The 27,539-nt window shown below is 48.1% G+C and overlaps 1 protein-coding gene across 2 annotated transcripts; it reads right to left on the reverse strand.

The window, feature by feature from the left end:
- Positions 1–6,199: 6,199 nt before the first annotated feature.
- dmac2 (distal membrane arm assembly component 2) lies at positions 6,200–27,345 on the reverse strand. Of its 2 annotated transcripts, none has more exons than XM_080218343.1 (6): positions 27,254–27,316; positions 26,147–26,328; positions 22,057–22,137; positions 18,621–18,760; positions 12,197–12,359; positions 6,200–6,714 (listed from the first exon to the last, which is right to left on the reverse strand). In XM_080218343.1, exons 1-6 carry the CDS (start codon positions 27,299–27,301, stop codon positions 6,549–6,551), a joined length of 780 nt encoding a protein of 259 aa, XP_080074469.1. In that variant the 5' UTR covers positions 27,302–27,316; the 3' UTR covers positions 6,200–6,548. The 2 variants fall into 2 exon arrangements, with proteins under 2 accessions (XP_080074469.1, XP_080074470.1); XM_080218344.1 differs by having other exon boundaries at positions 6,201–6,714; positions 26,147–26,313; positions 27,254–27,345.
- Between the last annotated feature and the right edge of the window lie 194 nt (positions 27,346–27,539).

Here is a 27,539-nt window from a genome sequence, read left to right on the forward strand (position 1 = left end):
AACCTCTCTGCTCCCAGGAAAACCATCCCAATCTTTCTTGAAGTTCTCCATTCCTGTCAACATCCTCGTAACCCTCCTCCGTATCCTCTCGGAATTGATCAAATCCTTCTGCGTGACAGTTATATTGAAGCATCTCAGAGTGTAGCATGGTCCATTTAGAAAATTTGAACACCACTGCACTTTCTCTAAGGACGGTTTTGCCAAGTTTCCTCCTGCAGTGCAGAAGGAGGCCATTCGGCCCATCGAGCCTGCACCAACAACAATCCCACCCAGACCCTCAGGTATTTATTCTATTAATCCCCCCTGACATTAAGGGGCAGTTTAGCATGGCCAATCCACCTAACCTACACATCTTTTGGACTGTGGGAGGAAACCGGAGCACCCAGAAGAAACCCACACAGATACGGGGGGAATGTGCAGTCTCCATACAGACGGTGACCCAAGCCAGGAATTGAACCCAGATCCCTGGCACTGTGAGGCAGCAGTGCTAACCCACTGTGCTACCTGAGCACAAAGTGGGTGCATTTAGAAAATTTGAACATCACTGTACTCTCTATAAGGGCAATTTCGTTAAATTCTGTAATATATATTCAGGCATTTTATGAATAAATTATAATTTAAGGTGGCACAGTAGCACAGTGATTAGCCCTGCTGCCTCACAGCACCAGGGACCCGGGTTCGATTCCCAGCTTGGGTCACTGTCTGTGTGGAGTCTGCACATTCTCCCTGTGTCTGCATGGGTTTCCTCCGGGTGCTCCGGTTTCCTCCCACAGTCTGAAAGACATGCTGGTTAGGGTGCATTGGCCATGCTAAATTCTCCCTCAGTGTACCCGAACAGGTGCTGGAGTGTGGTGACTGGGGGATTTTCACAGTAACTTCATCGCAGTGTTAATGTAAGCCTACTTGTGACACTAATAAATAAACATTAAACTTAAAAAAAATGCTTCCTGTAGTGAGGTGACAACTGTGTGTGGGACTCCAGCTGTGTGTGGCACTCCAGCTGTGATCCAAATAGCATTTAAAGTTTATTTATTAGCGTCATAAGTAGGCTTACATTAACACTGCAATGGAGTTACTGTGAAAATCCCCTAATTGCCACACTCCGGCGTCTGTTCGGGTCAGTGGACCTAACCAGCATTTCTTTTGGGCTATGGCAGGAAACCGAAGCACCAGAAACAACCCACGCAGACACGGGGGGGGGACATGCAGACTCCGCACAGATAGTTTTATACAGTTCTGGTTTAACCTGCCAACTCGAGGCTTCGGCCTAACCAGCAGAGTGTTTGCAGCAGAGTCTGTGTTTTCTCCTTTCAGCTTTCCAGCTGTGATTGAGTTTAAGCCGACAGCTGTTTCTCCTTTCCCTGACTGGCGTCTATTCTTAGATATTGGACCCAGTTGCTAGGTACAAATGCCAAGGTTCCCAGGGTGCTCGTGTGTGTATGTGTGTAAGTCTGTGTGTGCGTATGTGAGTGTGTTTGTGAGTGAGTGTGTGTTTGTGTATCTGATTGTGTGTGTGTGTGTGAGAGAGAGTGAGGGTGAGTGTGTTTGTGAGTTGTGTGCTTGTTCGTGTGTGTGGTTGTGTGTCTGAGCGTGTTTGTGTGTGGTGTGTATGATTGTGTGTGTGTGTGTTTGTGACTGTTTATGAGTGAGTGTGTGTATGTGATTGTATGTAAGTATGTGACTGCGTGTGTGTGCGTGTGAGATTGTGAGTATATGTGAGTGAGTGTGTGTGTGAGATTGTGAGTATATGTGAGTGTGTGTGTGTGATTGTAAGTGAGCATGAATGTGTGACTGTGAGTGTGATTGTGAGTGTATGTGAGTGTGTGTGTGTTTGTGTGTGTCTGAGTGTGCGTATGTGTGTTTGTGAGTGATTGTGAGTGTGTGTGACTGTATGCGAGCGTGTGAGTGTGTGACTGTGTGAGTGTGTTTATGAGTGAGTGTTAGCGACAACGATTGGTAAATGACTCTCTGGTCTTTGAGCTGAGTCCAGCATTGTTTCGCTTGCCACTTCAGTGACTGGTTCCTGCCATTTGTCACCGGTATCGCGTGGGAAAGCTGCGATGTTCTAAAAGCTGACACTTCACACACTCACTCCAAATTCCTGTCTGCAATGCCCTAATTTAGGCATTAGAAATGTAACCTTTTCAAAATAAAACATCTAGAAGTGCTCTTGTAAAAAACAATCTGGCATGCTGGAAATCTTGGAACCCGCTTCTTAAATATAAACAAAGCACCATGTGCAAATTCCATTCTTGATAGGTTTTTGGTCTGTTGTCCATTTATCCGGAGGCAATGATCTCCAGCACAGCATTTTAGTCAGAAAGGGAGAAGCAACCCTGTCAAAGCTCTCTCAGGATCTTACATATTTCAGCGAGATTACATCTCATTGCTCTAAACTCAAGGGGCATTTAAAATAAGCGTCCAACGAAGAAGTTAAGATTTGTTTTGCTTTTTCTTTCTGTCTGGATCTTAGAGGGGACTTGAGGAGAAACCTTCTCACCCAGAGGCTGGTGGGAGTCTGGAACTCACTGCCTGAAAGGGTGGTGGAGGCAGGGGCCCTCATAACATTTAAGTAGTAATAGAAGCAATAAGTTCATAGCTCCTTGGACGTGGAGTGACAGCTGGACAGAGCGGTGAAGAAGGGCACGCTTGGTTTCATCAGTCAGAACATTGAATAGCGGAAGTGGGACGTCTTGTTGAAGTTGTACAAGACATTGGTAAGGCCACACTTGGGATACTGTGCACAGCTCTGGTCACCCTATTACAGAAAGGATATTATTAAACTGGAAAGAGTGCAGAAAAGATTTACTAGGATTTACTGGGATTTGATGGTTTGAGCTAAAAGGAGAGGCTGGATAGACTGGGACTTTTTTCCCTAGTGCTTAGGAGACTCACGGGTTTTCTCATAAAATAATAAGGGGCATAGATAAGGTAGATAGTCAATATCTTTTCCCAGAGGTAGGGGAGTCTAAAACTAGAGGTTTTAGGTGAGAGGGGAGAGATACAAAAAGCTCCAGAGGGGCAATTCTTTCGCACAGAGGGTGGTGAGTGTCTGGAACAAGCTGCCAGAGGTAGTAGTAGAGGCAGGTACAATTTTGTCTTTTAAAAAGCACTTAGACAGTTACATGGGTAAGATGGGTATCGAGGGATATGGGCCAAACACAGGCAATTAGGATTAGCTTATCAGTCTAAAATAAAGGTGGCATGGACAAGTTGGGCCGAATGGCCTGTTCCCATGCTGTAAATCTCTATGATTCTATGTGCGACACAGTAGTTAGGGCCCCATGTTGAATTCTAGCCCTGGGTCACTGCCTGTGCGGAATTCTCCCCGTGTCTGCGCGGGTTTCCTCCGGGTGCTCCGGTTTCTTCCCACAGTCCAAAAATGTGCAGGTTAGGTGGATTGGCCATGCTAAATTGCCCCTTAGTGTCCAAAGTTGTGCAGGTTAGATGGATTAGCCATGCTAAATTGCCCCTTAGTGTCCAACGATGTGTAGGTTAGGATTGGCCGTGCTAAATGTGCGGGGTTATGTGGGGATAAGGTCTGGGTGAGACACTATGTCAGAGATTTGGTACAGATTCAATGGGCTGAATGGCCTTCTTTTGCACTGTAGGGATTCTATGGGCGGTATTTTTCTGGCTGCGCTCACCCTAAGGCTGGAAATCCTGCTTGAGGTCAACGAACATCTGCACAGTCCACCCACCACCACCCCAGCCCATTGCTACAATTCCCATGGAGTGTCTTAATCATTGCCTCAGAAACACCTCCAATCCACCCGATCTCCCATTAAGTGCAGGCACTGGAATGGACCAGATTCCCTGCCACATCTGAGGTCTCAAGATGGGTGTAGAACCTTTTTGTGACAAGCTCCCTCAGCTCTTGGCTTTAAAACCCAAGAACATTCAGGGTTGCCTGGGCTGTGACTGCCATGCTATCCTTTATTAAATTGAGACTCTGCGCTTGTCCTTTCATAGAATCCTCTGCAGTGCAGAAAGAGGGCATTTGACTCATTTAATCTGCACCGACTCCCTAACAGAGCATCTTAACCAGGCCCTATCCCCATATTCACCCTGCTAATCTCCCGGGACACCGAGGGGCAATTGAACACGGCCAATCAATCTAACCTGCTCATCTTTCAGACAGATCGAAAAGAGAATGGCACAGTGGTGAAGCACTGCTGCTTCACGGCTCCAGGGACCTAGGTTTGATTCCTGGCTTGGGTCACTGTCTGTGTGGAGTTTGCACATTCTCCTCGTATCTGCATGGGTTTTCTCCGGCTCCTCCCACAGTCCAAAGATGTGCGGGTTAGGTTGATTGGCTATGCTAAAATTGCCCCTTGGTGTCCTGAGATGTGTAGGTTAGAGGGGATTAGTGGGTAAATATGTAGGGATATGGCGGTAAGGCCTTGGGTGGGATTGTAGTTGGTGCAGACTTGATGGGCCAAATGGCCTCTTTCTGCGCTGTAGGGATTCTATGAGAGCATGCCACAAATTTGAAGCTAAGATCGGTGATAGTGTTTGGGCGAAGAGGAAGATTCCTCGGTGTCTTGGTCAAAATCTATCCCTCATCTATCATGGCTAATAATATAGATAGTGAGGGGGTTGAGCTATGAGGAGAGGCTGAATAAACTAGGCTTGTACTCGTTAGAGTTTAGAAGAATGAGGGGAGATCTCATTGAGACATATAAGATGTTGAATGGGATGGATAGGGTAGAGGTGGAGAGGCTCTTCCCACTCAGAAACGACAGTAGGACTAGAGGGCACAGCCTCAAGATAAAGGGGGGGGGCGGTTTAGAACGGAGTTGAGGAGGAACTTCTTCACTCAAAGGGTGGTGAATCTCTGGAATTCTCTGCCCGTTGAGGTGGTGGAGGCTGCCTCGCTCAATATTTTTAAGACGCGGGTTGATAGGTTTTTGATAGGCACGGGGAGTAAGGGTTATGGGGAGAGGGCGGGAATGTGGAACTGAGCCACGACAGATCAGCCATGATCTTATTGAATGGCGGGGCAGGCTCGAGGGGCTAGATGGCCTACTCCTGCTCCTATTTCTTATGTTATTATTACAGTGGGAAGAGAGACAATCTTGAGGCGTTCCTCAGATTATCGAGCCAAGTTTCTGTGCAATCAGTGAGTGTTTCAAATGCAATTCCACCCGTTTTCAACTGGCAGCTGGGTCGACCGGTTAATCCTGTGCTGTTGTGTAAATATTGTCCCCGTGTTTACATTGCGAACATCACTCGCTGGGCTCCTGTGACTGATTCAGATACTGGGTCCTTTGTGGTGATGTTTGACTCAGCGCTAGCACAGCTGGCTGCGAGTCTGGCTTTGACTGCAAGAGTTGCTTCTGTGCCAGATTGTAACGCAATACATTTGCAATGCGACAGTGACCTCGAACACGGAACGGCTGTAAGAATTGGCAACACCTATTACTGTGACTCGGGGAGATTACAGAGAACCCCACTGCACCGCCCTGAACCCTCTGTTTCTTGGCTGCATTCTCTTTCTCTAGCCCCTTCCCCTGCTCCCCCACCCCTTCTCAAGTCACCAGTGGGACTAGTGCTTCAACTGGTCCGCTCCTGTGTGCCAGCCCAGACGATGGGCTATTTGGCTGTGTAGGGCATCACCCTCGAGCCTCACGGCCAGCTCAGCCGCCATCTTCATGCTGGGTTTCCTCCAGGCGCTCCGGTTTCCTCCCACAGTCCAAAAGATGTGCAGGTTAGGTGGACTAATGGCCTCTTTCCGCACTGCAGGGATTCTGCGGCGATCCACAATATTTTGCGATGCTTGCACTCCAAGAATGAAGTCGCTGGGCTTTGCAACGATGCACGGTGAATTGCTCCTTTGGAGGGCCAGCATGGACATGGTGGGCCAAATGGCCTCCTTCGGCACTGGAATCGTTGTGTGAGTCTGGCAGCCCCCGGAGGATGCCAGGGACAAAACTGAGCACCACGCAAATAAACCATTTCAACGTTAAATTTAATGAACTCTCACTTCAGGCATTCAAAAGAGGCACTGGGCTTTGAATTGTAGAACGCCTTGTTGATGATAGTTCTGTAAGGTGCTGTTGCAATAAGATGCAATGAAAGGCTGGTTTAACATGCAGTTATGATGTGGAGGTGCCGGCGTTGGACTGGGGTAAACACAGTAAGAAGTCTCCCAACACCAGGTTAAAGTCCAACAGGTTTATTTGATAGTAAACACCACAAGCTTTCAGGATTTGCCCCTTCTCCAGAACTCTCCACTCGCCTGACGAAGGGGCAAACCCCAAAAGCTTGTGGGTTTACTATCAAATAAACCGGCTGGACTTTAACCGGGTGTTATGAGACTTCTTACTGTGTTAACACGCAGTTGCCAAGTTAATTCTGCTAGACATGGACAGGAGGGGAGGGAACAGTCATCGACTGCTCCTGTCTCCCTCTAGTGGCTGACTCTGGGCTGGGAGCTGGTTGCATGGGGGCAGGAGGTGCAAAGATGGTTGGAAGTCCCCAGGAAACAAAGTCAAGCCCCTCGTGCAGTCAGGCTGGTTCAGGAGAGCAGGGCCAAGCCTCAGGGCTCAGGGTTCGGAAGGGGAAGTGCTCAGTCCGGGTTCCTGCCCCAGCCCATCCTCGTACTCAATCCCCACGATCCGGCACTGCGGCAAACACTCCTCCAGCAGGATTCTCACCAGTCCTCGACTGCCCACAGCCGGGAGGTCCACCAACTCCAGACGCTTCAACTTCCTGAGGGGGGTGGGGGGAGAAACAAAGGGTCAGTGGCTCGTTTGATGCCCAATAGCAAAGCAGGCATGGAGAAGATCCACAACAACCTGCGACAGGAGATAAGACCATGAAATGTAGGAGGAGAATTAGGCCATTCGGCCCATCGTGTCTGCTCCACCATGGCTAATATGTTTCTCAACCCCAGTCTCCTGCCTTTTCACCGTAACCTTTCACCCCATTACCAATCAAGAACCTGTCTTAAAAACACTCAATGACCAGGCCTCCTCTGTGGCAATGAATTCCACAGATTCACTACCGTCTGGCTGAAGAAATTCCTCCTCATCTCGGTTCGAAAGGGACTTTACTCTGAGGCACTGCCCTCGAATCCGAGTCTCTCTAACTAATGGAAACATCTTCCCCACGTCCACTCTATCCAGGCCTCTCAGTATTCTGTAAGCTTCAATAAGATTTCCCCCCTCATCCTTCTAAACTCCATCGCACACAGGCCCAGAGTCCTCAGACGCTCCTCATACGTCAAGCTTTTCATACCTGGGATCATGCTTGTGAACTGCCTCTGGACGCTTTCCAAAGCCAGCACATCCTTCCTCAGAAACGGGGCCCAAAACTGCTCACATTATTCCAAATGGGGTCTGAACAGAACCTTATACAGCCTCAGCAGTACACCCCTGCTCTTGTATTCTAGCCCTCTTGACATGAATGCTAACAGTGCATTTGCCTTCCTAACTGCAGACTGAACCTGCAGGCTAACCTGGGAAGGTGATGGTCTCATGGTATTATCGCTACACTGTTAATTCAGAAACTCAGCTAATGTTCTGGGGACCTGGATTCGAATCCCAGCAAGGCAACTGGAGGAATTTGAATTCAATAAAAAATATCTGGAATTAAGAATCTACTGATGACCCATTGTCGGAAAAGCCCATCTGGTTCACTAATGTTCTTTAGGGAAGAACTAATGTTCTTTTGGTCGCCGCACTTGCGCAAGGATATTTTGGCCTTGGAGGGAGTGCAGAGGAGGTTCACCAGGCTGATACCGGAGTTGAGGGGGTTGAGCTATGAAGAGAGGCTGAAGAGACTGGGCTTGTACTCGTTAGAGTTTAGAAGGATGAGGGGGGGATCTTATTGAGACATATAAGATGATGAAAGGGTAGAGGTGGAGAGGTTCTTCCCGCTCAGAAAGGACAGCAGGACTAGAGGGCACAGCCTCAAGATAAGGGGCGGGGGGGGGGGGGGGGGGCAGTTTAGAACAGAGTTGAGGAGGAACTTCTTCACTCAAAGGGTGGTGAATCTCTGGAATTCTCTGCCCGTTGAAGTGGTGGAGGCTACCTCACTAAATATATTTAAGACGCGGGTAGATAGGTTTTTGGTAGGCAAGGGGATTAAGGGTTATGGGGAGAGGGCGGGAAGGTGGAAGTGAGCCACTTCAGATCAGCCATGATCTTATTGAATGGCGGGGCAGGCTCGAAGGACTAGATGGCCTACTCCTGCTCCTATTTCTTATGTTCTTAAGTCTGTCATTCTTACTCAGTCTGGTCTACATGTGACTCCAGAGCCACAGCAATGTGACTGACTCTCAACTGCCCTCCAAGGGCATCTAGGGATGGACAGTAAATACTGTCCCAGCCAGTGACACCCATGTCGCATAAATGAATAAAAAAAAAGAATCCTGAACTAGGGCTCCCTTTGATGTGGAGATGCCGTTGTTGGACTAGGGTAAACACAGTAAGAAGTCTCACAACACCAGGTTAAAGTCCAACAGGTTTATTCACTGTCGCTGGGTCAAAATCCTGGAATTCTCTCCCTAACAGCGCTATGTGTGTACCTACATCACAGGGACTGCAGCTGATTCAAGGCAACTCACCACCACCTTCTCAAGAGTAATTAAGGATGGACAATAAATGCTGGCCTAGCCAGTGACACCCACATCCCGCAAGAAATAATTAAAACTAAACTGAGTAGAAGGGTCTGTATATTTTTGGGACAGAAAAAAGAAATGAGGTTATCACACTGTAAACTTCAATACAGAGAGGTGCTTCCCCTCTGTCCTCTCTCTAAGAGGTCTCTTACCTCTCTAGTTAAGTTTCTGGTCATCTCTCTCAATTTATTAATACTCCCGTGATGCACCTTGGAACAATTTAAGGTGCTATATAAATACTGCTGTTGTAAAGTCGCCTGAACCAATTCATAGAATCGCTACAGTTCAGGAGGAGGCCATTCGGCCTATCAAGTCTGCACTGACTCTCCAAAAGAGCTTCTTACCCGGTTCACCCACGCCCTATTCCTGCAACCCCACAAATTTACCCCACTAACCCACACATCTCTGGACACTAAGGGGCAATTTAGCATGGCCAATCCACCTAACCTGCACATTTTTGGACATGAGGGGGCAACTTACCATGGCCAATCCACCTTTAGACACTAAGGGGCAATTTAGCATGGCCAATCCATCTAACCTACACATCTTTGGACACTAAGGGGCAATTTACCATGGCCAATCCACCTTTAGACACTAAGGGGCAATTTAGCATGGCCAATCCACCTAACCAGCACAGTTTTGTGGACTGTGGTAGGAGACTGGAGCACCTGGAGGAAGCCCACAGAGAACATGCAAACTCCACACGTACAGTCACCTGAGATCAGATTCGAAACTGGGTCCCTGGTACAGTGTCACAGTGCCACCCTGGTATAAACAGTCCAGGCAATACCAGATAGCTGAAAGGAAGCTGATTCTACTCCCCCACAGCCTTCAAAGGATGTGGCTAGTGAGCCGCAATTTGCATTTACTTCTTACAAATTTGGAATGTAAATCTGTGTTGCAAAACAGATCATCCCGGCTGATTTGCACCTTGCGTGCAGGGAATGTAGCCAGCGCTGCCCATCCCTAATCGCTCTTGAGCCAGTGGCTGTGTGTCACCGAGTGAGTGTCTTGTTTGGTTAAAGACCCGATAAGAAGGTCGCAACTACACATCAGGTAGAAAATCCAACTGGGAACCAGGAGGAATACAGGAATGTTCAGGCCAAGAAACGAAAGAGAGAGAAGCAAAGGGGGATTGCGAGAAGAGACTGGCAGCCAAAATAAAGGGGAATCCCGAAGTCCTTTTTTAAGCTTTAAAATAGCAAACAGCTGGTAAAAGAAGAAGAGGAACCAAAAAGAGACTTGGAGGCTGGGGGTGTTAAGTGATTACTCTGCGTCTGTCTTTAGATACCATGCAGGCCATGGTGTCAGAAGGTGAAACTATCGCAGGAAGGGTTCAAAATTGATAAGAAAGAAGTGTTGGATAAACCATCTGTACTGAAAGGTACCGGCACATGGGGACAGCATGGTGGCACTCCCTCGGTGTACTCAAACAGGCGCCAGAGTGTGGCAACTAGGTGATTTTCACAGTAACTTCATTGCAGTGTTAAGATAAGCCTACTTGTGACACTAATAAATAAATTTAAACTTCAGGGTGAGATGCATCTCAGGATATTGAAGGAAGTGAGTGTGGAAATGGCGCTGGGCATAACTTTGCAGTCTCCACTTGACTCAAAGAACAGTACAGCACAGGAAACAGGCTCTTCAAGCCCGTGCCATGCACTGGTCCAACTAGACCATTTGTTTGTACCCCTCCATTCCCAGGCTGCTCATGTGTCTATCCAGGTAATTCTCAAATGATGCCAGCACGTCCGCCTCCATCACCCTACTTGGCAGCGCATTTCAGACCCCCACCACCCTCTGCGTAAAAAACGTCCCTCTGATATCAGACTCAGGAGGACTGGGGAATTGCAAATATTACGCACTTGTTCAAAGAAGCGTGTAAGGAAATTCCAGCAATTAGGGACCAGTCTGGTTAATTTCAGTGAATCACAGCATCCCTAAGGTGCAAAAGGACGCCATTCGGCCCACTGAGTCTGCACTGATCACACTCCCACCCAGGCCCACATATCTACCCTGCTAATCTCCCTAACACTAGGGTCAATTTAACATGGCCAATCAAACTAACCCGCGCATCTTTGGCGTGTGGGAGGAAACCGGAGCACCCGGAGGAAACCCATGCAGACACGGGGAGAACATGCAGACTCCACACAGACAGTGACCCGAGGCCAGAATTGAACCTGGGTCCCTGGAGCTGCGAGGCAGCAGTGCTAACCACTGTGCCACCTATGGTAAGAATTTTTAAATCGAGCTGCCCAGTTGCCTGGGGGAAAAAAAAAATCCCTGATCAGGTAAAACAGAGCAGCAGAATTCCCGTGTATAATAACGAGGCCGGAGTGATCCCACTGTGGTATGGGGCCAGGGCTCTGCTCCAAGCTGATCTTAGCCAATGCAGGAAGCTGTGCTGTGCCATCGTGCCGTCCTATATCGTGTACCCCGAGATGGTGGGGAAGCTTCTGGAAACAATTATTTAGGATAGAATCAAGAGTCACCTGGAAAAATATGGGTTGATTAGGAAGAGTCAATGTGAATTTCTTAAGGGGAGGTCACATTTAACTAACTTGCTGTTGAAGGGTGACAGAGGGTTGATGAGGGTAATGCTGTTGATGTGCGGAATTGCGAGTTATAGTTCATGGGATAAAAGGGACAGCAGCACCAGGGATATAAAATTGGCTAAATGACAGGAAACAATGAATAATGGTCAATTAATATTTTTCAGGCTGGAGAAAGGCTTGCAGTTGAGTTCCCTCCGGGCTGGTATTGGGTACCTTGCTTTTCCTGATGTATATATATCTCTCTCTCTATATGTGTATATATATCTCTCTAAGAGTGGCATGGGGGCAGAGCACAGCCTCACAGTGCCAGGAACCCAGGTCATTGTCTGTGTGGAGTTTCCATGTTCTCCCCATGTCTGCGTGGGTTTCCTCCGCTTTCCTCTCCACATTCCTAAGGTGTGCGGGTTAGGTGGATTGGCCATGCCAATGTATCCTTAGTATCCAAAGCTGTGTGGATTAGATGGATTGGCCATACTAAATTGCCCCTTAGTGTCCAAAGATGTTCTGGTTACGTGGACTGGCCATGCTAAATTGCCCCTTAGTGTCCAAAATGTTCAGGTTATGCGGCTTGACCATACTAAATTGCCCCTTAGTGTCCAAAGATGTTCAGGTTACATGGATTGGCCATGCTAAATTGCCCCATAAGTGTCCAAAAATGTGCAACTTAGATGGATTGGTCATGCTAAAATGTCCCTTTGTATCAGGGGAATTAGCAAGGTAAATACATGGGGTTATTATTGGTGCAGACTTGATGGGCCTAATGGCCTCCCTCTGCACTGTGGCGTTTCTATGATTCTCCCTGAAAGTGTCAGCCTGGACTCGACACGGAACAGGACTTCCCACAGAGGCAAGCCTGGCAACACCGAAGGAAAATCACCACGGGAATTGGAGCGGGTGAGGGGCGGACCATGGAAAAGGTCCGTTGACCCCGGGCGGGATTTTCCAGTCTGGCTCGTCCCGAAGCCAGGCAGTGCGTGCCAAACTGAATTAGCTGTGCCCTGACGGAGGTACTTACGTCAGATGGTGCAGCGAGGCCAGGCCCCGCTCTGTGACTCTGGGGCAGCCCGAGAGCACCAACTCTTCCAGCGAGTCCGCAAACACGTGGAGCCGGCTCAGGCACCAGTCGTCAATGAAGGGGCAGCCACTCAGGTTCAAATGCTTCAACTCCTTCAGACACACTGAACAAACACAAGAATATAAGAAAATGAGAGAACTTGCAATTGTAAAGCTTCTTATCTCACCCCACCCCAAAGTACCTGACAGCCAATGTAGTCACTGTTAACAGGAGGCCATTCAACCCACTGTGTTTGTGCTAGATCTTTGCCAGAATCGTTCAATGAGTCCCACTCCCTGTTCTCTCTTCTCTTAATATATTTCCCTTCAAACACTGATCCAATTCCCTTTTGAAAGTTCCTGCTGAATCTGCTTCCACCAACCTTTCAGGTAGCCTGTTCCTGCTCATCGCAACTCACTGTGGAAGAAAACCCTTCCATATCTCGCCCCTCTACTCAATTAGAGTATTGGAATAGCGATGATTTGCTGCAAATGTGTAGGGCATTGGTGAGGCCACACCCTGGAGTAGCGTGTGCAGTTTTGGTGTCCTTATCTGAAGGAGGATGTCCTTGCTATAGAGGGAGTATAGTGAAGGTTTACCAGGCTGATTCCTGGGATGGCAGGTCTGTCATACGAGGACAGACTAAGTCAGTTAGGATTATATTCACTGGAGTTTAGAAGAGTGAGAGGGGGTCTCGTAGAAACTTATAAAATTCTAGCAGGGTTAGACAGGGTAGATTCAGAAAGAATGTTCCCGATGATGGGGACGAGGGGTCATGGTGGCACAGTGGTTAGCCCTGTTGCCTCAGAGTGCCATGGGCCTTGGTTTGAATCGCAGCTTGGGTCACTGTCTGTGTGGAGTCTGCACGTTCTCCCATGTCTGCATGAGTTTCCTCCCACAGTCTGAAAGACGTGCTGGTTAGGTACATTGGCTGTGCTAAATTCTCCTTGTGTACCTGAACAGGCGCCGGAATGTGGCGACTAGGGGATTTTCAAAGCAACTTCATTGCCGCGTTAATCTGAGCCTACTTGTGACACTAACTTTGAACTCAGTGTGAGGTTAAGGGATAAACCTTTTAGAACTGAGGTGGGAAGAAATTTCTTCACCCAGAGGGTGGTGAATGTGTGAAATTCACTCCCACAGAGAGTAATTGAGTCCAAAACGTGTGATTTCAAGAAGAAATTATATATAGTTCTTGGGACTAAAGGGATGTGGGGGGAAGGAGGAATCAGTGCACTGAATTTGATGATAATTGGTGAGGCCGAATTTAGAGTATTGTGTGCAGTTTTGGTCACCTAATTACAGGAAGCATATTAATAAGGTTGAAAGAGTGCAGAGAAGGTTTACAATTATGTTGCCGGGACTTGAGAAGCTGAGTTACAGAGAAAGGTTGAATAGGTTAGGACTTTATTCCCTGGAGCGTAGAAGAATGAGGGGAGATTTGATAGAGGTGCATAAAATTATGATGGGTATAGATAGAGTGAATGCAAGCAGGCTTTTTCCACTGAGGCTAGGGGAAAAAGAAACTAGAGGACATGGATTAAGGGTGAAGGGGGAAAAGTTTAAAGGGGGGGGCTTCTTCACACAGAGAGTGGTGGGAGTGTGGAATGAGCTGTCAGATGAAGTGGTAAATGTGGACTCACTTTTAACATTTGGACAGGTACATGGGTGAGACGGGTGTGGAGGGATATGGTCCAAGTGCAGGTCAGTGGGACTAGGCAGAAGAATGGTTCCACACAGCCAAGAAGGGCCAAAAGGCCTGTTTCTGAGCTGTAATGTTCTATGGTTCTATAATCAGCCATGATCAAAATGAATGACGGAGCAGGCTCGAAGCCTGCTTCTAGTCTCTATGTTACTAAGCCTGGATCCTCGAGTTATGGGCTCTTCTGGACTGGAAACTGTGGGTCTCCCTACTTACTTTGAAGGCTGGAAACAGAGCAGCCAATGGGCATAGGAGGAGGAGGTTTTACAAATAGCAGTGACCAGGAAATCAGAAGGGACGGGCTGAGAGAACTCTCTTGTTCCTCCTCGAGGTAGGGCCGCGAGTTTGTTTATATCCTACACCCGAGGGGGCAGCCAGGGCCTCGGATCAATTCATCACCCCCAAAAAACCCACCTCTGACAGTGCAGCGCGTGAGTGTCAAGACCGGAGTAGCACCTCAACTCCCTGGAGCGAAATTTAAAAACCACAGCCTTCTCACTCACAGGCGAGTGCTACCCAAAGATTCACGGCTAATAAGGACCATCAGAGGATATAGATCGGTTGGAGACTTGGGCGGAGAGACGGCAGATGGGGTTTAATCTGGACAAATATGAGGTAATGCATTTTGGAAGATCTAATACAAATAGGAAATATACAGTAAATGGCACAATCCTTAAGACTATTGATAGGCAGAGGGTTCTGGGTGTACAGGGACACAGGCCACTGAAAGTGGCAATGCAGGTGGAGAAGGTAGTCAAGAAGACATACGGCATGCTTGCCTTCATCGGTTGGGGCACTCAGTTTAAAAATTGGCAAGTCGTGTTGTAGCTTTGTAGAACCTTAGTTAGGACGCACTTGGAATATAGTGTTCAATTCTGGTCGCCACACTTTGGAGAGGGTACAGAGAAGATTTACCAGGATGTTGCCCGGTATGGTGGGCATTAACTATGAGGGGTTGGAAAAACTTCGCTTGTTCTCATTGGAGCGACGGAGGTTGAGGGGCGACCTGATAAAAGTCTACAAGATTACGAGAGGATAGTCAGAAGCTTTTTCCCAGGTGGAAGAGTCAATTCCCAAGGGGCACAGGTTCAAGGTGCAAGGGGCAAGGTTTAAAGGAGATGCACAAGGCAGATTTTTTTTTTACACAAAGAGTGGAGGGTGCCTGGAACTTGCTGCCGGAGGGAGGTAGTGGAAGCAGATACAATACTGACTTTTAAGAGGCGTCTTGACAAGTACATGAATAGAATGGGAATAGAGGGATACGATCCCCGGAAGGGTAGGGGGGTTTCAGTTCAGTCGGGCAGCATGGTCAGTGCAGCCTTGGAGGGCCGAAGGGCCTGCTCCTGTGCTATAATTTTCTTTGCTCTTTGTTCTAATACCAGAGAGATTTAATTTTTAGGGTCACAGATTCTTAGAGCTACAGGATGGTCACAGGAGTGGAGAGGTGAGACAAAGAGGTACACTCCGTAAGGGCTGAATGTTGGCCGAGGCACTGGAGGAACTTCCTCCTCCCCTCCTCGAGTGGAATTCTTTCCAAACATTTGAACAGGTAAACAGGCCTTCACCTTGACATCTCATCTGATTGGACAGCAGCTTTCCATCAGTGCTACGCTGAAGGGCAGCCGCATGTCATGTGGTCAAGGCCTGTGATAGGGTCAAAGCGCAAGGTGATCCAACTCAGAGACTAGCAGCTGGGCTAATGTGGCCTTCAGCCAGTGTAGCGCGAGACGCAGAGCCCATCAATCTTTTAGCCTGATGTGTCTCGTGGTCTTTGTAATCAAGACACGTGAGGATTGCAATCAGTCAGATGGGGAAAGATGGGACAGACGAGACCTGAGACAGTAGTTTGAAGAAATAATGTAGGGGGGAGCTATACAATAAATGGCAGGGCCAACAAGAGTATAGAAACACAGAGGGACCTGGGTGTGCAAGTCCACAAATCCCTGAAGGTGGCAGCACAGATGGAGAAGGTGGTGAAGAAGGCATTTGGTCTGCTTGCCTTTATAGGACGGGGCATATTGTATAAAAGCTGGATTCTGATGTTGCAGCTGTATCGAACGCTGGTTGGGCCACATTTGGAGTACTGCAGCCAGTTCTGGTCGCCGCACTACTAGAAGGACATGGAGGCTTTAGACAGAGTGCAGAGAAGGTTTACCAGGATGATGGAGGGTCTTAGCTATGAGGAGAGATTGGGTAAACTGGGATTGTTATCCCTGGAATGACGCAGAATGAGGGGATACCTAATAGAGGTGTACAAAATTATGAAGGGTACAGATAGGGTGAACAGTGGGAAGCTTTTTCCAGGTCGGAGGTGACGAACACGAGGGGGTCACAGGCTCAAGGTGAGAGGGGCGAGGTATAACTCCGATATCAGAGGGACGTTTTTTTATGCAGAGGGTGGTGGAGGCGGTCACACTGGCATCATTTAAGAATTACCTGGATAGTCACATGAGCAGTCTGGGAACGGAGGGATACAAATGAATGGTCTAGTTGGACCAATGAGTGGCACAGGCTTGGCGGGCCAGTTTCCTGTGCTGTACTGTTCTTTGTTCTTGTTCAGTGACAAAGTTTTGCATTTATATAGCAACTTTGACACAATGAAACATGGCAAGATGTTTAGCAGAAGGGTTATCGAACAGAAATGTCTTACTGAGCTATAAAAGGAGATACTAGGACTGGTGATCAAAAGCCTGGTCAAAGGGGTAGCTTTTAGGCAACATTTTTAAGGAGAGGACTGAGGGAGGGAATTCCAGAGACAGCCAATGGTGGAGCTATGGAATTTGGGATACAGCAGAGGCCAGAACTGGTGGAGTATGGAACTCGAGCCGATTTCAGAAATAGCATGGGGTGAAGTGATGGAGGGCATTTGCAAACATAGAAGCATAGAATCCCTACAGTGCAGAAGGAAGCCATTTGGCCCATCAAGCCTGCACTGACAGCAATCCCACCCAGGCCCTATTCCCATAACCCTATATATTTACCCTACTAATCCCCCTGACACTAATGGTCAATTTAGCACAGCCAATCCATCCAACCTTCACAGACATGGGGAGAACGTGCAAACTCCACGCAGACAGTGACCTGAGGCCAGAATTGAACCCGGGTCCCTGGCACTGTGAGGCAGCAGTGCTAACCACTGTGCCACCATACCTTACATGGCGAGAACCAGGGTGAGAACTTTTAAATCGAGCTTCCCAGCTGCCTGGGGGAAAAGAAAATCACCAATCGGGTAAAACGCAGCAGCGGAATTGCTGTGTGTAATAACGAGGCCGGAGTGATCCGGTACAGGACCAGGCAGTCCAGGGATCTGCACCAAGCTGATCTCAGCCAATGCAGGAAGCTGATAAGTAGGATCTGTACCCCTGAGTTAGAGAGGGCAGAAGAACAGCACAGCCAATGAAGTACTGTAGTTACTGTTGTAATGTGGGAAATACAGCTGCCAAGTTTTTTAAAAAATTCATTCATGAGATGTGGGCCTCGCTGGCTGGGTCAGCATTCGGAATCCTAGAAACCCTACAATGCAGAAGGAGGCCATTTGGCCCATCGAGTCTGCATCGACAAAAATCCCACCCAATGCCTATCCCAAAAACCCTGCATATTTACCCTGCTAATCTCTCTAAACATACACATCCCAGGACACTATGTGGCCAATTAGCATGGCCAATCAACGCAACTCACACATCTTTGGACTGTGGGAGGAAACTAGAGCACCCAGAGGAAACCCACACAGACATGGAGAGAATGTGCAAATTCCACACAGACAGTGATCCAAGCCACGAATCGAACCCAAGTCCCTGGAGCTGTGAGGCAGCAGTGCTAACCACTGTGCTACCCTGCCACCCAATTTATTACCCATTTCTAATTATCCTTAAATTGAGTGCCTCCTTGGTCATTTCAAAGGGCAGTTAAGAAACAACCACATTGCTGTGGTTCTGGAGTCACACGTAGGCCAGACCAGTTAAAGACGGCAGATTTCCTTCCCTAAAGGACATTAGTCAACCAGATGGGTTTTTCCAACAATCGACAATGGTTTGATGGTCATCAGTAGATCCTTAATTCCAGATTTTTTTGTTTTAAAGTAGATTCAAATTCCACCATCTGCTGTGGCGGGATTCGAATCCAGGTCCCCAGAACATTAGCTGAGTTTCTGGATTAACAGTCCAGCGAGAATACCACTGGGCCATCGCCTCCCTCTGTACTTAATTTGCTGTAAAGAACTGGGGCAGCACGTTAGCACAGTGGTTAGCACTGCTGCTTCACAGCTCCAGGGACCTGGGTTCGATTCCTGGCTCGGGTCACTGTTTGTGGGGAGTTTGCACATTCTCCTTGTGTCTGCGTGGGTTTCCTCCGGGTGCTCCGGTTTCCTCCCACAGTCCAAAGATGTGCGGGTTAGGTTCATTGGCTGTGCTAAGAAATTGCCTCTTAGTGTCCTGGGATGTGTAGGTTAGAGGGATTACTGGGTATAATATGTAGGGATATGGGGGTAGGGCCTGGGTGGGATTGTGTTCGGTGCAGACTCGATGGGCCGAAGGGCCTCTTTCTGCACTCTAAGGTTCTATGATTCACTTTGGGACGTTCTGAAAGTTAATTCAAGTCTTATTCTTTCGGGGTGGGAGCAGGGGAGAGAAATGTGGTGCAGAGTGCTTTGAGTGACAGATGTGGCTAACATTGTTCATCCCTCACCTAAATTCTCCAGCCCTTCATAGGTCATCGAGGAGCCACTGGCATCAACTGCTTCAAGCGGGACCTCTTTGCGATGCAGGAAATCCCAGCTGTATCTGCCCCTCCGATCGGCCCGCAGCCACTCCTCCTGTCCGGCGAACCTGCAAACAGAACGGATCCGAATCGTCGCCTGGGACTTGGCCAGAGGTACAAGTGAACCACAGGCATCCACCAGCACACAAGGGAACCGACTGTATCACTGCCAGATTAATCCCGGCGCCCCCAGCACTCTGAAAGGCAAAGCGCTGCGGATGCCGGAGATCTGAAATGTAAACAGAAAGTTCCAGAAATACTCAGCAGACACAAAACCCAGCCACCGCAGAGAGAGGAACAGAGTTAATCTCTCATATTTCAGCAGAACTAAAAGATATTGGAAGTGAAATAGCAACAAGTAGAGTCAGCAAACATGGTGGTGGAGGTCAGGATGGGGGCAAACAAGAGTGCTTTAATTCTCAAAAGGATCAGTTCCTCTTTCTGCTGTCCAGAAACACAGCGTTACGATCTAAACTTGTTTACTCAATGTTAAACAAACAACGACTTGAGTAAACAACTTATAAGGAATAATATTGAATGCAAGTAGGGGTGTGTGTCCATGTGTGTGTGTGTGTGTGTGTGTGTGTGTGTGTGTGAGAGAGAGAGAGAGAGAGAGAATCCATCTAACCTGCACATCTTTGGACACTAAGGGGCAACTTAGCATGGCCAATCCACCTACCCTACACATTTTTGGATACTAATGAGCAATTTAGCATGGCCAATCCACTTAACCTACACATCTTACAGAGGGATCAGGGCACACGGGTCCAGGAATCCTTTAGACTTTTAAAATTTATTTATTTACAATTTATTTATTTATTAGTGTCACTAGTAGGCTTATGTTAACATTGCAATGAAGTTACTGTGAAAATCCCCTAGTCGCCACACTCCAGCGCCTGGTCAGGTACACTGAGGGAGAGTTTAGCACGGCCAATGCACCCTAACTAGCACGTCTTTCAAACTGTGGGAGGAAACCAGAGCACCCAGAGGAAACCCATGCAGGCACAGTAACTCCAGACGCTACACACAGTGACCCAAGCCAGGAATTGAACCCGGGTCCCTGGCATTGAGAGGCAGCAGTGCTAACCACTATGCTGGATCTCTGGTGGTACCTCCAGAAGGAGCACACTGTATGAAGGAAAGTTAAATTCTGTTGCGTTTTCTGTAATTTCTGTATGACAAATGTTTTGCGTTCCTGCTTGCCTGAAATGGAACATAAATTGCAAATATGAGGAGAATTACAACTATAATCGAGGCAAGCTGTAGGGAGACAATCTATGAGTTCCAAATTGAAATGTTCTGCAATATACTTTTACAAATTTTATGGATAAAGTGTAAAAAATAATTAAGTCAGGATTTCTCAACAGGAGAGCAGTGGCTGAATGAATGTAGACGTCTCAGAGGTCTGTAGGTTTGGAGAAGATTATATAGAGATAGTGAAGGGTTTGAGGCATTGCTTGACTGGGAGCAATGTTGGTCAGTGAGCACGGGGTGCAATTGTTATGTGCTATTTGCTACGAGTTAGGATGACAGGGTTCCGGTCAAAGCTCAGGATAGGGTCAACATGAATCTGGGGCCAGATATGACCTGACTGAGTACCCTATGGGGTGATGATGGGGAAATTCCCGACTGGTTGGAGTGGGTGCAGCGCAGAGGTTAGCTGCGCCGGGGACCCCAGTTCAATTCCAGCCTTGGGTGACAGTGTGGAGTTTGTACGTTCTCCTCCGTGTCTGTGTCGGTTTCCTTTGGGTGGTCCCACAGTCTAAACACCTGCAGATTAGGTGGATTGGCCGCGCTAAATTGCCTCTTAGTGTCCAAAGATGTGTAGATTAGGTAGATTGGCCATGCTAAATTGCCCCTTAGTGTCCAAACGTTGGGAGAATTATTCAGGTAAATGCACGAGGTTACAGAGATAGGGCCTGGATAAGATGCTCTGTCAGACAGTCGGTGCAGACTTGATGGACCAAATGGCCTCCTTCTGCACTGTAAGGATTCTACGCATTAACAAGAAGGCAGTGTAAAGAAAAGTTTATTTACTTTACAAACCAAGGTAGAACATACAAGATAAACGGTAGGACACTGAAGAGTGCAGTAGAACAGAGGGATCTGGGAATACAGATACATAATTCCCTAAAAGTGGCATCACAGGTAGATAGGGTCGTAAAGAGTGCTTTTGTACATTGGCCTTTATAAATCAAAGTACTGAGTATAAGAGTTGGAACGTTTTGGTGAGATTGTATAAGACACTGGTGAGGCCAAATTTAGAGGATTGTGCACAGTTTTGGTCACCTAATTACAGGAAGGATGTAAATAAGGTTGAAAGAGCGCAGAGAAGGTTTACAAGGATGTTGCCAGGACTTGAGAAACTGAGTTACAGAGAGAGATTGAATAGGTTCGGACTTTATTCCCTGGAGCGTAGAAGAATGAGGGGAGATTTGATAGCGGTGTATAAAATTATGATGGGTATAGATTGAGTGAATGCAAGCAGGCTTTTTCCACTGAGGCTAAGGGAGAAAAAAAACTAGAGGACATGGGTTAAGGGTGAAAGGTGAAAAGTTTAAAGGGAATATTAGGGAGGCTTCTTCACACAGAGAGTAGTGGGAATGTGGAATGAGCTGCCAGATGAAATAGTTAATGCAGGGTCACTTTTAACATTTAAGAAAAACTTGGACAGGTACATGGATGAGAGGGGTGTGGAGGGATATGGTCCAAGTGCAGGTCAGTGGGACTCGACAGAAAAATGGTTCAGCACAGACAAGAAGAGCCAAAAGGCTTGTTTCTGTGCTGTAATGTTCTATGGTTCTATTAGTGACAAGTAAGGCTTATATTAACAGTGCAATGAAGCTACTGTTAAATTCAACTAGTGGGGTAGTGGTAATATCACTGGAATAGAAATGCAGAAACCCAGGGACACAGGTTCAAATCCCACCATGGCAGAGAGTAGAACTTAAATCCACTTCATAAATTAAAGGTCTGGAATTAAAAACAAGTCTCGGTAATAATGACCATGAAACCATTGTCAATTGCCGTTAAAAGCCCATCTGGTTCACTGATGTCCCTTTAGGGGATGGAAATCTGCTGTCCTTAGCTGGTCTGGCCTACATGTGAGTCCAGAGCCACAGCAATGTGGGTGGCTGTAAAGCCACTCTGTAACGGATGAATGGGACACTATTCAGTTGTATCGAGCCGTGGACCGCAACAGTTCAAGAAGGCGACTCACCAACGCCTCCTCAAGGACAATGTGGGAAGGGCAATAAATTTGCAAGTGGTCACCCACGTCCCATGATGAAATGAAAGAAAAGGTACATCAGAATTGATCAACTCTCTGGCCATATGGCACAGGAAAGATTACACCATAACATACCGTACAGCTCCTCTCTGCTGCAGAATATAGTGAGCTGCAGCAGCGTAAATTCCATACATCCTTTGGGTATATCCATAGTATCTGCAACAGACAGAAGAGTTACAATTACACGGTGCCTCTCACCAGCCAGAATCACAGGCGGGAGGCCATTCAGCCCACTGTATCTGTGATTCTGGTCTTTTATCCCAGACCTCTGCTCTCTCCCAACTGCCCTGTGAGATGAGGCGGCACAGTGGGTTAGCACTGCGCCTCACAGTGCAACCCGGGTTCGATTCCCGGCCTCGGGTCACTGACTGTGTGGAATTTGCAAGTTCTCCCCGTGTCTGTGTGGGTTTCTTCTGGGTGCTCTGGTTTCCTCTCATAAACGTGCTGGTTAGGTGCACTGACCCGAACAGGAGCCGGAGTGTGGTGAATAGGGGATTTGCACAGTAACTTCATTGCAGTGTTAATGTAAGCCTTACTTGTGACACTAATAAACTTACTTTAGCATTTCAGAGATGATTAGGGGGTGTTCTTCCCCATGTCCTAGCCAATATTTACCCAGCAACCAAAATCACAAATACCCGCTCATTCATCCCATGATGGCCTGTGGGATCTTGCTATGCACAAAACTGACTGTTGTGTTTCCTACATCGCCAGAGTTCTTCAAAGCCTTTTGGGTATGCTGGGACAGCCTTGGGGGTCGGGGGGAATGGGGGGAAATGGGGAAAAAGAGAGAGAGAGAGAGAGAAGAGACAGACAAAAGAAAGAAAGTGACGGGGGGAACAGAGAGTGAGTGAGAAGAATGAGAGACAGAGAGAGATAGAGACACAGTGAGGGATACTGTGAGAAAGAGAGAGAATCAGAGGGGGAGTTGGGAGTTGGAGGGGGAGTTGGGAGTTGGAGGGGGAGTTGGGAGTTGGAGGGGGAGTTGGGAGTTGGAGGGGGAGTTGGGAGTTGGAGGGGGAGTTGGGAGTTGGAGGGGGAGTTGGGAGTTGGAGTTTCTGGGAGGTGTTATATAAATGAAACTTCTTTATTTCCATTTCCTAAGCCTTCAGTTAGACAGCCACACAATGCAGGACGCAATGTTAACTTCAAGAGTCCTTGAGGACCATCGAGCTCTGGGGTCTACTGATTCTTCTGCCGAAAATCAGAGACCCAATAGTCACAGTGATTCTCTGACTGTGATTACAGACTCCCCTCTCTCCATTTCTCTTTTGGTTTTGCTCCAGTTTTGCTATTATCTTTGTTGGTTTTGTTTTTCTTTCCCACCTCCCTCTTGGTCAAGATTTGCTAGAACAAAAAACAAAGAACAAGTACAGCACAGGAACTGGCCCTTCAACCCTCCAAGCCTATGCTGACCATGATGCCCCAACTAAACTAAAAAAAAACCTGCTGCCCTTACTTGATCTGTATCCCTCCATTCATGTAACTATCCTCTCAAATGTTACTAATGTGCCTGCTTCCACCACCTCCTCTGGCAGCATGTTCCAGGCACCACCACTCTCTGCATGAAAAACATCCCTTGTACATCTTCCTTGAACTTTCCCCCTCTCACCTTGAACCTTTGCCCCCTCGTAATTGACACTTCCACCCTGGGGTAAAAGCCCCTGACTATCCACCTTGTCTGTGCCTCTCATCATTTTGTAGACTTCTCTCAAGTCTCCCTTCAGCCTCCGTCTTTCCAGTGAAAACAATCCCAGTTTATTCAACCTCTCCTCATCGCCAACACCCTGGAGACCAGGCTACATCCTGGTGAACCTTCTTTGCACTCTCTCCAAAGCTTCCACATCCTTCTGGTAGTGTGGTGACCAGAACTGCATGCAATACTCCAAATCCAAGGTTTTATATAGCTGCAACATGATTTCCCAACTCCTGTACTCAGTGCCCCAGCTGATGAAGGCAAGCATGCCGCGTGCCTTCTAAATCACCTTGGCCACCAACTGTGGACCTGCACGCCCAGATCCCTCTGTATGTTAACATTCCTAAGGGTTCTGCCATTTACAGTATAATTCACACCTAAATTTCAGCCTCCAAAATGGATCACTTTGCATTTGTCTGGATTAAACTCCATCTGCTGTTTCTGTGCCCAAGTCTCCAATCTATCCATACCCTGGCACTATCAGCAACTCCACCCATCTTTGTGTCGTCCGCAAACTTACTAATCAGACCATCCACATTTTCCTCCAGACCACAAACAACAGAGGTCCCAGCACTGATCCCTGTGGTACATCACTAGCTGCAGATCACCATTCTGAAAAATACCCTTACACCACTACTCTCTCTGTCTTCTATAACCAAGCCATATCTGTATCCATCTAGCCAACCCGAATCCCACGTGATTTTAGTTTTTGTACCAGTCTGCCACGTGGAACCTTGTCAAAAGCTTTACTAAAGTCTGTAAAGGTTAAATCCACAGCTCTTCCCTCATCAATTATCTCAATCAAGTGGGTGAGACATGACCTTCCCTATACAAAACCTTGCTGCCTGTCACTAACTAACGCATTTTCTTCCAAATGTGCATATCTGTGCAAGTTAAAATGCCCAGATTAGAAAAAAAAAACATGCCTCTTCTGTAACAGCTTGTGAGAACGTCATCAGTTGCAGACCTTCAAAAGAGTCTGTTTGCTTTAGACTAATCTTTTTCCGCCTATGCCTCAAAACATTCTGCTTTTTTACCTTCGGCAGAGGGTGAACAAGCTCAGAATTTTTCCATAACAAATACCAAGGTGAGATATGAGGATATGCTATGCAAATGAAGGATTAGCAAAAGTCAACTTTTCATCAAATGAGGAAGGGCGAAAAGCCGAGATTTATCTGGCAAATATGCATGTCAATGAAAGGTGTGACAGATCTCTTGTTCCTGGTTTGTTGTAATTGATTGTAACTGCTGAGCTGTCTGTCTGTAACATCAGAACCACTCCAGTCATTTCAACAGACAGTGGGGGGGATGTTCTCCTTGAACACAAATAATTAAAGACCTTGCATTGGACACATGGTGTCCAGTGCTAAGAGTCGACTAAGTTTGCTGGTACCCAAGGATCTCTAACATATCCTGTCCTAAGGCCATAAGGCATAGGAGCAGAATTAGGCCACTCAGCCCATCGAGTCTGCTCCACCATTCAATCATGGCTGATATTTTTCTCATCCCCATTCTCCTGCCTTTTCCCCATGACCCCTGATCGACTTATCAATCAAGAACCTATCTATTTCTGTCTTAAAGACACTTAATGACCTGGTCTCCACAGCCTTCTGCGGCAAAGAGTTCCACAGATTCCCCACTCTCTGGCTGAAGAAATTCCTCTTCATCTCTGTTTTAAAGGATTGTCCCTTTAGCCTGAGGTTGTGCCCTCTGATTCTGGATTTTCCTACCAGCGGAAACATCGTCTCCACGTCCACTATACCCAGGCCTCGCAGTATCCTGTAAGTTTCAATAAGATTCCACCCCCCCTCATCATTGGTCTAAACTCCAATGAGTACAGACCCAGAGTCCTCAACCGTTCCCCATAAGACAAGCTCTTCATTCCAGGGATCATTCTTGTGAACCTCTTCTGGACCCTTTCTAAGGCCAACACATCCTTCCTTAGATATAGGGTCCAAAATTGCTCACAATACTCCAAAACAGCCTCAGAAGTACATCCCTACTCTTGTATTCTAGCCCTCTCGAGATGAATGCTAACGTTGCATTTGCCTTCCTAACTGCTGAATGACCTGCACGTTAACCTTAAGAGAATCTTGAACAATGACTCCAAGTCCCTTTGTGTTTCTAATTTCTGAAGCGTTTTCTTCAGTATTTTTTCCAAAAGCTTCCCCACCACAGACGTCAGGATCACTGGCCTATAATGTCTTGGATTATCCCTGCTTCCTTTCTCAAACACTGCCCATCATGTTAAGTCTTTGCTCTCTGATTACGAACCCTTTGACTTTCTGAACCATTCCTCTTCCTCTTCATTTCAATGGGCACTTGAAATATCATGGGATTGAAGGCTACGGGGCAAGTGCTGATAAATGGGACGAGAACAGGTATGTTCTCGATGTCTGGCGTAGATGCAGATGGGCCTAAGGGCCTCTTTCTGTGCTGGAAAACTCAACGACGACGACTGTAACTTACGCATTTTTCCTCCGCAGGTTCCAATTTCGAAACGCAACACTCCAGTTCATTAGGTTTTCAATGTCATAAAAGCGGTTGTGAAGTTTCAGCAGCCATCTCCGTGCCCAGGATCCCTGTGCCAGCCTGGATGAGTCACTGTGCGCCCTGCAGCACCTTGGCACCAAAACCTGGGAGGCAGGAACCTCAAATTAAACACAGCCAATCATTAGGCATCGTGCAACCTGATCAGAAATATATCCCTCCCCACTGACCCCTCTCCTCCCCCCCACCGACTCCCCCTCCCCAACCCCACTCTGACATCCCACTGATCTCCCCAACCCTGCCCCCACAGCCCCATCCCCCCCCAGATTTCCTCCTCCCCACACACACACACACACACTCCCAAATGACTCCCCCTAACCCACCTGCCGACCCCTCCCGACTCCCCTCACCTGCCTACCCCCTTATCCCCCCGCTGACCCCCCACTACCCCGCCGCTGACCCCCCACACCCCCACTACCCCGCCAACCACTCTCAACCCCCACCAACGCCCCTAAACCCCACCACAACCCCTCTCACTCCTCACTGAACCCCCTCCCGCCACACACACCAAAACCCTCCCAATTCCACCCTATGCACCACCAGCCCCCTCTCCTCCCTAGTCCCACACTGCCCCCCACCCCCACCCCCAGACTACTCTGAGCTGTGGGGCGGGGTCTGTTGGGTCTGAGCGCTAGGGGCGTGGTCTGACCGCGGGGGGGCGGGGTCTGTGTTGGGTCCGAACGCGGGGGGCGGGGTCTGTGTTGGGTCTGAGCGCGGGGGGGCGGGGTCTGTGTTGGGTCCGAACGCGGGGGGCGGGGTCTGTGTTGGGTCCGAACGCGGGGGGCGGGGTCTGTGTTGGGTCTGAGCGCGGGGGGGCGGGGTCTGTGTTGGGTCTGAGCGCGGGGGGGGCGGGGTCTGAGGGGCAGGTTGTCGATGGACGGGACTCTCTGAGCCGCCATTGCTCCGCGGACAGGAGCTGTGGATCTGGTTCTCCGCCACCCAGCAGCATGGGAAGCAGGGGTTGCGAGAGCGGAGAGCAAGTGCGGGTTCCCAGGGCGGAGGGGAAGCCCGGGGTCCGTTCCCTACCGTCCGCCCTGAAGAAAGCGCAGCCCCGCGGCCCAACGCCGCCGCCATCCTTTAGGCCACGCCAACGACACTGTGCAGCCCGTAAGAGTGGCCCTTTAACCACCTGATGTAGAGCCGGGAGGAGTGGAACCTTTATAGCACTGGCAGGTGACTGGAGGACTGAACTGCAGCTCAGTGCCAGCCAGGGCCTGAACTAAATCATTAGGTTAACCTTTCTGTTAAGGTTTATCTATTATAGTCACAAATAGGTTTACATTAACTCTTCAAATGAAGTTCCTGTGAAAAT

The sequence above is a fragment of the Carcharhinus amblyrhynchos genome, unplaced genomic scaffold (assembly GCF_965287045.1).
Source record: "Carcharhinus amblyrhynchos unplaced genomic scaffold, sCarAmb.v2.hapA scaffold_37, whole genome shotgun sequence".
Taxonomy (NCBI): domain Eukaryota; kingdom Metazoa; phylum Chordata; class Chondrichthyes; order Carcharhiniformes; family Carcharhinidae; genus Carcharhinus; species Carcharhinus amblyrhynchos.